Source organism: Mytilus californianus, unplaced genomic scaffold (assembly GCF_021869535.1).
Source record: "Mytilus californianus isolate M0D057914Y unplaced genomic scaffold, xbMytCali1.0.p SCAF_3, whole genome shotgun sequence".
NCBI lineage: Eukaryota > Metazoa > Mollusca > Bivalvia > Mytilida > Mytilidae > Mytilus > Mytilus californianus.
In genome coordinates this window covers 65,296,649-65,310,142 of record NW_026262679.1, presented here as the reverse complement: position 1 = coordinate 65,310,142, position 13,494 = coordinate 65,296,649, and the positions used below count along the sequence as shown (strand labels likewise).

Here is a 13,494-nt window from a genome sequence, read left to right as displayed (position 1 = left end):
TTGAACCTTATGGTAAAATTTCAATGAGATCCATTCACTTAAACTAAAGTTAGAGTGCGAAAACTAATGTGTATTCGGACGACGACGCCGGACGACGACGACGACGACGACGCCAACGTCATACCAATATACGACCACAAAATTTTTTTGCGGTCGTATAAAAATCACAATAATAAATGCATGCAATAATTTCTGAATTTACAGTATCTATTATAGTTTCAAAATGATGATAAATAACAGCAAAAAACTTGGTAAAAATCGTCATTACAGGCCAATAACTCCTTTAAGGAGTCAAATGAAGATTTCAGCAACATTTGACTTATTTGTAGATCTGAACTTGCTGATCAAATATGCTGTTTAAAGTTTCCATCTATCTTTTATAGTTTTCAAGATAATAGGCAAAAACGCAAAAATTCAGAGGAAAAAAAATCGTGATTAAAGGGCAATAACTCCAATTAAAGAATTGACTGATGATTGATTTTGATTTATTTGTAAATATTGTCTTGGTGATTGGTTGTAAAAGTTTCTATCTATCTATTTTAGTTTTCAAGATGATGGACAAAACTAAATGAAATTTGGAAAATTCATCATTCAAGGGCAATAACTCCTAAGAAGTTGTCTAACAGTTTTAATGTAAATATCCATAGGCAGATCTCAACATATTGATCATGTTTGCCAATGTTAGATTTTCTCTATCTAGAGTGATTTTCAAGATAATAGACAAAACTTGCATTTTACCTCTATGGTCTGTTTTTAGCCAGATTGGCCATGTTGGGTGGCAGGCTGAGTCATTGGATATAGTTTTTAAACTAAATACCCCAATGATGATTGTGGCAAATTTTGGTCAAAATTGGCCAACTAGTTTCAGAAAAGAAGATTTTTGTAAAAGTTAACGATCAAAGATGAACGTCTATTTGGGGCCAGGTGAGCTCAATAATGAATAAAATGCTTCGCTGAGCGCAGCCTGATACGGCCGCAGAGGTCGAACCCTGAACAGTTGGGGCAAATTTGGACACAATATTCAAGCTTGATACTGTCTGAATTTGGATTGTGATCAAATTTCTGACATAATCAAAATTTCTGACACAATACAAATGTGGTCAAAGATCTTACAAATCTATTGTGCAATACTGTGCAATTGAAGGTTTCTTCTTTATTCTTGAAACTTTTCCAAAATTTTGAAAAAAAAATATGAACATCTTAAAAAAGTCCCCCCCCCCCCCCAAACTTTTTGAATCCCTCCTTGGAGCAATTACCCCCACACTCAATCCCAGCCTTTCCATTGTAGTATGGAACCTTGTAGTACAATTTCAGAGAGATCCATTCACATACAAGTTTTTGTCTGGAAACTAGAAAAATGCTTGTTTTTGGCCCTTTTTTGGCCCCTTATTCCTGCATGTTTGGGGCAATTACCCCCAAACTCAACTCCAGACTTCCCTTTGTGATATGGAACATTGTGGTACAATGTCAGAGAGATCCACACACTCACACACAAGTTATTGTCCGGAAACTACAAAAATGCTTTTTTTTTTGCCCCTTTTTGGCCCTTAATTCCTAAACTGTTTGCACCATAACCCCCAAAATAAATCCTAACCTTCTACTTGTGGTATTACACATTGTGGTACAATTTCAGAGCAATCAAAATACTTATACACAAGTTATTATCCTGAAACTAGAAAAATGCTTGTTTTGGGCCCCTTTTGGGCCCCTTATTCCTAAACGGTTGGGACCATCACCCCCAAAATCAATCCCAAACCTTCCTTTTGTGGTATTGAACATTCTTAAAAAATTTCATAGAGATCCATTCACTTAAACTAAAGTTATTGTCGGGAAACCAAATGTGTCTTCGGACGACGACGTAGACGACGACGACATCATACGATCCCAAAAAATTTGTTGCGGTCGTATAAAAATACACATACCCATATATTGCATAATTCAGGGGTCATAACTTCACAATTTATAATGTGAGATGCCAAAAGAAGTTATTTTGTATTACAAGTTATAACAAAGCTATATCTATGTAAAATTTATAGTATTTTGGCAAGATTGAAAAAAAAAATGTTATTGTCAATTTTAACCCTTTGTGAACCTACACATTTGATTTGAATGAAAAATATATTATTATTACAGGTGTGTCATGTTTGTTCTATAGGACAAAATATTATAAGTAACATTAAAAGTATAAGTTACATACTTGAAAAGTACAAGTAATCAACAAATTTCAGAACACACAACATTTTAAATTACATACTATGATTATGTAAAACATAAAAAAATATAAGCAAAACAAATGACAATGAGATATTTGTTATTTTCTCATGTTCATCTATCCTTATCATTTAAAAAAAAATTTGACCAAAAAAAACCATGGCAAAATAGACACATTTATTGAAATCATGGAAGTATGTGATGATTTTTAACCGGAGCATCATATAAAATGTCTAAAGAAATACTGCAAAGGCTAAATAATTAACTACAATGAAACATTGCATACACATTGGATGTCATAGCCTTGCTTCTGAATAATGTCCCACAATTTTTCTTCAATCTCAAATCATCAAACATTTTCTTTAATAAAATTTCTACTCCTCTAATGCTTTTTACATCTCTTCGAAAATGTCAAAATATTGACAGGGTAAAAACTAAATTCACATAGGTGGATCCAGGGGGGGCTCTGGCCCCCCCTTTGGTGAGGAAAATTTGGTTGATTATATAGGGAATCACTGAAGCATGACAGGAGCCCCCCCCCCAACCCTTAGGTCAGTCAGCGGGCCCCCCTTATGAAAAGTTCTGGATCCGCCACTGATTCACCATATGGAACAATATATGCATGCAACTGCAGATGATATTTGTACTTGTTAAAGATTATTCTTGCAGACAAATTCATCTTCTGAAACTAGAACTGAAATGATTATGATATTCATACAGATTTCACTGTTAAAGAAATGATTATCTGAAACAATGTGTTTTAAATATGATTAAATTGTTTCTTTATCTAAATAAATGAAATCAACAAAAAATTATTAAATTGAGGTTTTCAACCAATAGAAAGAAATTTAGAAACCTCCTTGAACTATAATCATAAAAGGGGTTCATGAGTAAGAGAAAATAAATTGTAATCAATCATAGCCTAATGACCACCACATTGGGAAATGTGTATAGGCCATTAAATGATAGAATTGTTGTTAAATGATAACATGAAAATATTCTTAAATGAAATATCAATCTTGTTTTTGGCTGCAGCAATCTCATTAAATAATAAATCTATTGAATGGACACTAGAAGACATAAATACAAATGTCTATTAACCCCTATCTTCACTTTCCTTGGCATGGTCATTATAAACATTGTCATGATAGTAACTCTTATAATACTGATGTAAAGTCTATAAACAATCTATGTTGTCATCAACAAATTAATCAAATAATTTAACATAAAATATCAAAGACAGCATGAGTCAACAAGTACAAATAGTATTTTAGCACTAATGGGATCTGTAAGTTGTACAAATGATTTAGATAACAAGTCTTAACAAACTTTACAATTTGTTTAGAATGAACACATAATGTACATGTGTGAACAAAAAATTGTAATGTGTCTTCATCACATGTTTTTTAACAACAAACAATGGCTGCATAAACACACATACACACTTAGACGCAAATTTAACAAAATGGAAGCTAATAAGTAAGGCACCAATAATCACAGATAAAATCTAACTAAAACCATCATCAACAGCTCACTAAATCATTTGAATTTGTTGTTCCTACACTCATAAATTCTAAAGATGGCTGGAAGTCTGAAAAGAAAATATTAATATCAAAATATGTTTGTATAAATTAAAAAAAAATCTGCCCAAAAATGGAGAACGTATGATAAAAGCCACTTTTTTTGTCTTTCTGTGTGAAGTGTAATATGAGTTCTTAACTAAAACTGGTAGATAGCTTTTAGAGATTAATGATAATGATTATTCAATCATCAAAATAGTTGTCTGTAAGATGCAGGTATTGTAATATTAGGATGTTAATCATATAATAAAGGTGTAATATTTGCTCAGCTGGGATTACATTTTGTCCTGTTATCAATTATTTTTTCTTGTTTTTTTGCATTAATCACTGTTGGTTTAACAGTTTCACGGCTCAATGGAAGTTATGTCATATAAACATAAAGGTACTGTTATTAATTTGGGCGATGTTAATTCCAGAGTTTTTACAGGCTGTAAACTACATTTGTATTCACAAGTACAGTCAAACCTGCCTTAACAGTCACCTTATTTCAGCGGTCACCTGTCTCTTAATCATCAATTTCAGACCCTCCCAAACGTTTCCCTATATGATTTAACTCATTCCAGCGTTTACCTAATTTTTGCACGAAATCGTCATTTTAACTTTTAACAATGATTATTTTCATGTTTTTAACTACCAATATAATCTTGACAAAAACATCATCGAAATCAAAATGAGAATCGGAACACTTTTGCAATCAAATCACCCAATAAGAGGGGAATTCATGAATTACTCATGTTCTTCTCCTTTCAGTTTCCATTGAAAACAATATCACCGACTTATTTCTCCACAATTATTAACATATTTTGAAAGTCTTTTTCCAATTTTCAACGCTGGAATCCACCATTTTGTTTACTGTTCCAAGAACAATAACTCTACCAATTGAAAACAATAAAACAATTTGCCCAGATCATGACCGCAGGCCATGTCGGAATGTGAATTTTTCAAAACCTCTTTTAAAAGGTCACCTCTCTTGAGCAGAGTGGTCACTTTTAATACTTCCCATGAGTGACTAATGAGTACAGGTATGACTGTATGCATTATCATGAAAGAAAAAAACCTGAAATATGTGAATGCAAATACACTGTGATAATAAACTGTTTCGCTACTCGCAGCTGGATATGCCCGCAGAGGTCCAACCCTGAACAGTTGGGGCAAAAATGGACACAATATTCAAGCTTGATACAGGTCTGAATTTGGATTGTAATTAAATATTTGATATATTATAGGTTTCTGAATAAATGTAGTCAAAGAACTTGAAATTGGATATATGAAAGATTTCTTGCTGTTGTGCAATACACTATGCTGTTTCGCAATACTTAGTAAATCTGTTGTTAGACTATAAACAAATAAAATCTTATAACTCGGAAATGTAAAATTGAAAATTTATAAAAATCAAAAGGGAGCTTACAAAAATAGATATAAACAATTTACCAAAGTTTCATAAAAAAATGCTGAAAGCATTTTTGAGTTATTGTCCGAAAACAGGAAAATCCCCCTTATTGTAATGAATAAAACCCCATAAATCGGAAACGTATAGTCTGAAATTTATAAAAATCAAAAGGAGCTCATGTTGATAGAAATAAACAATTCACCAAATTTTCTTGCAAATTGGTGAAATTGTTTTTGAGTTATTGTCTGAAAACTGGAAAATCCCCCCTTTTTTAATGAATAAAAACCCCAAAACTCGGAAACGGTAAATCTGAAACTTATAAAAAACAAAAGGGAGCTCATGTCAATAGATATGAACAATTCACAAAAGTTTCATGCAAATTGGTGAAATTTTTTTTGAGTTATTGTCCAAAAACTGGAAAATCCCCCCTTTTTTAAGAAATAAAACCCCAAAACTCAGAAACGGTAAATCTGAAATTTATAAAAAATGAAAGGGAGCTCACATCAATAGATATGAACAATTCACAAAAGTTTCATGCAAATTGGTGAAATTGTTTTTGAGTTATTGTCCGAAAACTGGAAAATCCCCCCTTTTTTAATGAATAAAACCCCAAAACTCAAAAATGGTAAATCTGAAATTTATAAAAAAACGAAAGGGAGCTCACGTCAATAGATATAAACAATTCACCAAAGTTTCATTCATATTGGTTAAAGCATTTTTGAATTAATGTCTGACATGTTGATGACGGACGGACGGACAGACGGTCAACGGTATACCATAATACGTCCCGTAAACGGGCGTATAAAAAGGAAAATGTCATGTAAAGGATATCTAGACCAGAGTTAAAAAAAATGAAACTGTCCTACATTTCTGCATTTGAAACATAAGGCATTCAAACAAATTAAGGTAACCATTCAGGGATCAAGAGTATACCGTATATCAGGTTTTTTTGCGATTTGATGATAAAATGGTCAGGTTAAATCTTCACTGTGTATAACTTTCGCTGAATGGGAAAATACACATGAAAAAATCACTGTACATGTATATGGTAATGTCAGAGATGTAAACAACATAAACTTTATTAATTGACAGATAATCGATTAAAGATAAATGACAATACTACAATCTAAAATACACATAATTCAAAGAACTTTCAAGGAAAGTAAATTATTTACATTGCGGCATGCTAAAATTGATGGTGTATTAGAACATTTTTCAAGCATATTTGTGCAAATATCTGTGTAAGTATGATTTATTTTTAATTTAATTTTTACATTATATGCAAAATGTTGGGGTAATCACAACAATAAATAGATCGTCGCTAATTAATATTTTTGAACATGTCACTGATTGCTGTGTTGAAAAGTATGATTAGCCAATTTAGTTATTATGAAAGCAGACTTTTCAATTAAATATGCACATTCTTGTGATCTGTCGGTTAAAACAAAAGACTAATTTAATGTATAAAGTCATTTCATCTTAAGGGTGAAAACAGTTTACATATAAATTTTATGTAAACTGTATAATTTACAGTATAATGTATGCAAAGTTTAAACAGAGAGAAAACTTGGAATATGCAGGGAAATTACACGGGGCCAAATTTTCGCATTTCTTTAGCTGCCAAGAACAAAGCAAAAATTAAACACACGCGAAAAAAACCTGATTTACAGTATCCTACATGAACTGATCACTATATTTGTATCACCATCATGTATATCATACCTAGTTTGATCACTATACTTGTATCACCATCATGTATATCATACCTGGATTGATCACTATATTTGTATCACCATCATGTATATCATACCTGGATTGATCACTAAATTTGTATCACCATTATGTATATCATACCTGGATTGATCACTATATTTGTATAACCATCATGTATATCATACCTGGATTGATCACTTTATTTGTATCACCATTATGTATATCATACCTGGATTGATCACTATATTTGTATCACCATCATGAATATCATACCTGGATTGATCACTATATTTGTATCACCATCATGTATATCATACCTGGATTGATCACTATATTTGTATCACCATTATGTATATCATACCTGGATTGATCACTATATTTGTATCACCATCATGTATATCATACCTGGATTGATCACTATATTTGTATCACCATTATGTATATCATACCTGGATTGATCACTATATTTGTATCACCATCATGTATATCATACCTGGATTGACCACTATATTTGTATCACCATTATGTATATCATACCTGGATTGATCACTATATTTGTATCACCATCATGAATATCATACCTGGATTGATCACTATATTTGTATCACCATCATGTATATCATAATCTTCTACTGTTAAATCTTCATCACTTTCTGCACATGATGTATCCAAACGATTTCTATTCAATATTAGTGAATACTGCTGTCCAGTTTTGGATTTCCTAAAAAGCAGTTTCTTTTGTTATTCATGTTTGGTTAATGTTTCAAATTTATGTGGCATGAATATGTGTCCATAGGACATCACACCCTAACATTGCACTATAACATTTCTTTTATTTGGCATATAATTGTAAAATTTCACACCATAATCAAAATCTGTACTAAGTTTCAAGATGATGTGACCATAACTTCATGGTAAACTATCTTAACTAAAAAACGTACTATCAAATTTCAATGTTCACTGAAATGTGAAATCAGTATCAAAACTCTTACTACGCATAAAATTTTAAAAGTTCACATCATGAAAATGAGTATTCAGTTAATCTGTTGACACAGATATCAACTCTTATTCTTAAGAGATCTGAAATTAAAGACTACTTTTTTTAAAGCACTTCATCTTTAAGCATGTTTGCTACTCTGTTTCAAAATAACAAGCTTTTCAAAAGACTGTTCTAAAATGATAGTATATAAATAAAAGAACTAAATAAATGTGGATAGTGTCCACATGTGGACACAGATGATGCCCCCGCTTGCATATCATATAGTTATAAAGGGACATAACTGAAGAACGGTAAAAGTGACGCTACCCAAATTTGAACTTGATCTGAGTTTTGTGGTAATAAGCATTGTGTGTAAGTCTCATAACATTTGGTTGAGGCTAACTGAAGTAGAGAACAGAAACTAAAAATTCGGCAATTTTTCTATTTGTAAAAAGGCATAACTCTAGAACGGTTGTGTATCAGTTTTACAACATTTGGTTGAGACAAACTAAAAAATTCAGCAATTTTTATGTTTATAATGGGACATAACTCTAGAATGGTAAAAGTGTTGCCACCTAATTTCGTACTTAATCTGTATTATGTAGTAATTAGCATTGTGTATAAGTTTCATAACATTTGGTTGAGGCAAACTCAAGTTAGAGAACTGAAACAAAAAAAATGTACTTGATCTTTACTGAGTTTTGTTGGAATGAATATTGTGTATAGGTTTCACAATGTTTGGCTGGGGAAAACTTCAGTTACAGAATGGAAACTAAAAAATTTTGCAATCTTTCTATTTATAAAGGGGCATAACTCAATAATGGTTTAAGTGACACTACCCAAATTCAACTTGATCTGTGTTTTATCAGTGGTAGTCAAAATTAAACATTGCATTGTATAAAGCATTGATTGTAGTTGATTCAACTATAATCATGGTCAAAGGAAGATAACTCCAATTTTAAAAATATATTATATAAACTTGATATTTAGAAGAAAATAAAAATTTTGCAATTTTTCCTTTTATAAAGGGGCATAACTCTAGATCGGTTAAAGTGACACCACCAATATTCAAACTTGATCTGTGTTTTGTGGTAATAAGCATTGTGTATAAGTTTCATAACATTTAATTGAGGCAAACTTAAGTTAGAGAACGGAAACTAAAAATTTTGCAATATTTCCTTTTATAAAGGGGCATAACTCTAGATCGGTTAAAGTGACGCCACCAAAATTCAAACTTGATCTGTGTTTTGTGGTAATAAGCATTGTGTATAAGTTTCATAACATTTGGTTGAGGCAAACTCAAGTTAGAGAATGGAAACCAATTTCGGGACGTACGGACGGACGTACGTACGTACAGACGGACAAGGGTAAAACTTAATGCCCCCTCCGGTACGACGGGGGCATAAAAAGCTGAAAAAAATGAAGGGTCGGTGTGCTTGTTTTCGAGATATAAGCCATTGAAAATTTGGCGGGAAATGATTCTCTCTAGATTTTTCATACTTTTAACATTGGACGCTTTTTTGTTTCAAAAACTATGAAAAAATAACAAGGATTTTATAAGATTTTCAAATATGGCTTTTTCAACTATATGTAATAAAATTATGAAAAGAAAAGTAGGGGTTAGTGGGCAAAATTTTTGAATAGCAATACATGGATAAAACCAGAGGATTCCGAAAATCTGGCAAAAATTCAAAAACAAGAGGAGCAAACATCCTTAACTGAATCATAAAAAAATTAACTTTTTTTTTTATCTAAACAATCATTTTATTAGATGTCTATTTTTATCTGCTTATGTTGTTGGTATGCTGATCAATGATGTTTATGCAACATCTATTTTATGTACCTTTTAAATCGTTTAATAAAACAGCCTACTATTACTACCAGTACAAAGACTACAATAGTCAAAGGTACAGCTATCAATATGGGTGATGTTTGTCGACTGTGTTCATGTGGCTGTACACTTATTGAAGTGGTAGTTTCAGGTAACTTTGGTAAACTGCTGTCATCATCTTAAAATATACAAATGAAATGACAATCGTTAACAAATTCCTCAATATAGAAATACATAGCAAATGAATCCCATTAAAATAATAGAATGTTTATAAACTTAATAGACTGATGGTTAAACATAAACTTTGTAAAACCAAATGCGAAGGAACAGCACATTTATTATTTTTTGTTAGATTGTATGTTGTGTCTGTATGTAAAAGTGCATGCCACCTGATTTTTAATAGAAATCTGAATCTTAAAGCTGGATTCATTTATTGTTTATAAACAAGTTGAAACTTCTTTTTTATATTTATTGTCTCAGAATTAAAAGATGCAGGGTTAATTCCTCAGTCATTTTGGAGGAAAATGAAAAATTTTTGAGATGTAATTTTCCCAACAACTGTAATTATTATTCAATCCATTTATGTACCATTATTATGGATTGTTCAATAAAATTAAATTAATTTCAATATCAATTAGAAACAAGCATTCTGAGAGTATTGCATGGCAATACATAGTCCCCTACTGGTTAAAAATTAATTGTACTGGAACAAAATGCTAACTTGATCTATAACTTGTCATGGTGTAAACTATATAACAAATATCAAGTCAATATCTTCAAGCATGACGAAAAAAAGTGCGGAAAACTGATAATTTAAGTGAATTTTCTAAGTCCAAGGACCATAACTCTGCATAAAATCATCAAACCGAAACAAAATTCAAACTTGGTCTGTAACTTGTCATGATAAAACTATATACCAATTATCAAATCAATATCTTCAAGCATGACGAAAAAAAGTGCGGAAAACTGATTATTTGAGTTAATTTTCTAAGTCCAAGGACCATAACTCTGCACAAAATCATCAGACCAGAACAAAATTCTAACTTGATCTGTAACTTGTCATGATAAAACAATGTACCAATTATTAAATCAATATCTTCAAGAATGACGAAAAAAGTGCGGAAAGCTGAATATTTGAGTGAATTTTCCAAGTCCAAGGACCATAACTCTGCACAATATTATCAGACCGGAACAAAATTCAATCTTGATCTGTAACTTGTTATGATAAAACAATATACCAAATATCAAATCAATATCTTCAAGCATGAAGAAAAAAAGTGTGGAAAACTGATTTGCCGGACTGACAGAAGGACAGACAGACGTACAGACAGACGGACGGAGTGCAAACCTTAAGTCCCCTTCGACTTCGTCAGTAGGGGACTAATAAAGACATACTTTGAATAACAACACAAGAATATATTAGCTGCACTTGTTTACTCAGATTTCCACGTAATCAAGTTTTCAAGTGTCTGGAAAAATCAGTATCAACACACATTAGTTTGTTTTACTTCTCAGATTAATGATGTACATTACTGCATTAAAAAATATTGTTTTCAATTTTTTCTTTTTATAATTTATCTATAAAACATGGGATATTTAACCTAGCAGAAAAATAATCTACTTCAAAAATTTGGTATGATGACCTGTTGACCCTGGTCAGTGACCATTATGGCATCTAAGTGACAGCAAAAAACCAGAAATTACCTTTAAAAATACCTGTTAGCACTTCTATATCGGTAACTGTAATAGGGTCTTCATTTGGCATCCATTTAAATGACATCTGTCCTGTCTGTAACTTATCCTGTAACTCAAATACAATCTGAAAGACAATGTTTACTCATGGTATTATTCTAGGCATACAGATATAATAAATTGAGGGAAAACATGTTATGTCAAGCAAGGATACCAAACTAGTTCTATTTTTAACAAGCAACAAATAATGTAAATTCAGAAATTTTGTTAAATGTTTTTATTATAAAGATAAATGGGGAATGTGTCCCCCTCTTGCATATCATATAAAGTTATAAAGGGACATAACTGAAGAACAGTAAAAGTGACACTACCCAAATTTGTACTTGATCTGAGTTTTGCGGTAATAAGTATTGTGTATAAGTCTCATAACATTTGGTTGAGACTAACTTAAGTTAGAGAACAGAAACGAAAAATTCAGCAATTTTTCCATTTGTAAAGGAGCATAATTCTAGAACGCTTATAGTGATGCAACCAAAATTCAAATTTTATCTGCATTTTGTAGTAATAAGCATTGTGTATAAGTTTCATAACATTTGGTGGAGGCAAATCAAAGTTAGAGAACGGAAACGAAAAATTCAGCAATTTTTATGTTTATAAAGGAGCATAACTCAAGAACGGTAAAAGTGCCGCCACCCAATTTCGAACTTGATCTGTATTATGTGGTAATAAGAATTGTGTATAAGTTTCATAACATTTGGTTGAGGCAAACTAAAGTTAGAAAACAGAAACGAAAAATTCAGCAACTTTTCTATTGGTAAAGTGGCATAACTTTAGAATGGTTATAGTGATGCCACCAAAATTCAAACTTGATCTGTGTTTTGTGGTAATAAGCATTGTGTATAAGTTTCATAACATTTAGTTGAGGCAAACTAAAGTTAGAGAAAGGAAACCAACTTTGGGAAGTTTGGACAGCATTTCCTAAAATCGTTATAATTAAACTCTCATTTTAGTCCATTTATCAACCATGGCAATAATAAATGCACACAAAAATTTCTGAATGTCTAGTAAATAAAAATAATTTTACTTGCTTTACATGTCTAGTTTTAAACTTATAACACACTTTCATCTTACTTCAGAAATTTGAACCAGGCAATGACTGTATAATCCGTCCAATAGTGAAGACATTTCAAAACACAAGTAATATCAAACCAAGAAATAAAGAAGTTACCTGATTTATAGTAATTCCAGCAGTATAAGATGGAAGAATGGTAACATCAGCCTTTGTTGGTTTTTGGTTTGGTATATAAACATTGAGTCTGCTTCTGTCGACATATAGTATCTGGAATAACATTTGAATCAATTAAACACAATTAAATACAACACTAAAAATATGACATATTAAAGCAATGCCTTAATGCTGGTGGAGTGGAACTAAATTTGATATCACCTTTACATCCATGAAGTGTAATTGTTCTAAATTTTGACTACAAACTGTGTATTTGTCTGGAGAATTTGCACTTTTTTTTCGTGGTTTTTGTTTTATCTTTATATCATTTTTGTTTTGTTTCTCTTATTGTTAATTGATGTCCATTTCATCATGCACCTTGTCTTTCATTTTCATTGACATGGCTATGACTACAACTTGCTAAGATACATTCTAAAATTCATAATAAATTGCTTTGCCGGAGGCAGCTGGATATGACCGCAGAGGTCCAACCCTGAACAGTTGGGGCAAAAATGGACACAATATTCGCACTTGATACAGGTCTAATTTGGATTGTAATTAAATATTTGACACATTATAGGTTTCTGACACAGAATAACTGTAGTCAAAGAACTTAGAATTGGTTATATGATTTGAATTTTTTTTTTTTAATTTTTTTTGCTTTTTTGTCCATTAACCAGGAAACCCTTGTTTCCCCCCTTTTTTCCCCCTAATTCCTAAAAGGTTTGAGCCACAACCCCCCCCCCCCCCAAAAAAAAGCCAATCCTAACCATCCCTTTGTGGTATGGAAACTTGTGGTATAATTTCAGAGAGATCCATACACCTAAACACAAGTTATGTCTGGAAGTTACAAAAATGCTTATTTTTGGCCCC

The 13,494-nt window shown here is 31.7% G+C and overlaps 1 protein-coding gene across 2 annotated transcripts in view; it reads right to left on the bottom strand.

The window, feature by feature from the left end:
- Nucleotides 1-784: 784 nt before the first annotated feature.
- Nucleotides 785-13,494, bottom strand: part of LOC127733117 (VPS10 domain-containing receptor SorCS1-like) — an 89,361-nt gene continuing 76,651 nt past the window's right edge. For both annotated transcript variants that reach the window (XM_052242412.1, XM_052242413.1), the window contains exons 22-26: nt 12,625-12,735; nt 11,409-11,523; nt 9,717-9,882; nt 7,476-7,615; nt 785-3,802 (exon numbers count right to left, since the gene is read on the bottom strand). In XM_052242412.1, the coding sequence (XP_052098372.1) occupies nt 3,735-3,802; nt 7,476-7,615; nt 9,717-9,882; nt 11,409-11,523; nt 12,625-12,735 (600 nt within the window). In that variant the 3' untranslated portion in view covers nt 785-3,734. The remainder of the gene's footprint in view (nt 3,803-7,475; nt 7,616-9,716; nt 9,883-11,408; nt 11,524-12,624; nt 12,736-13,494) is intronic.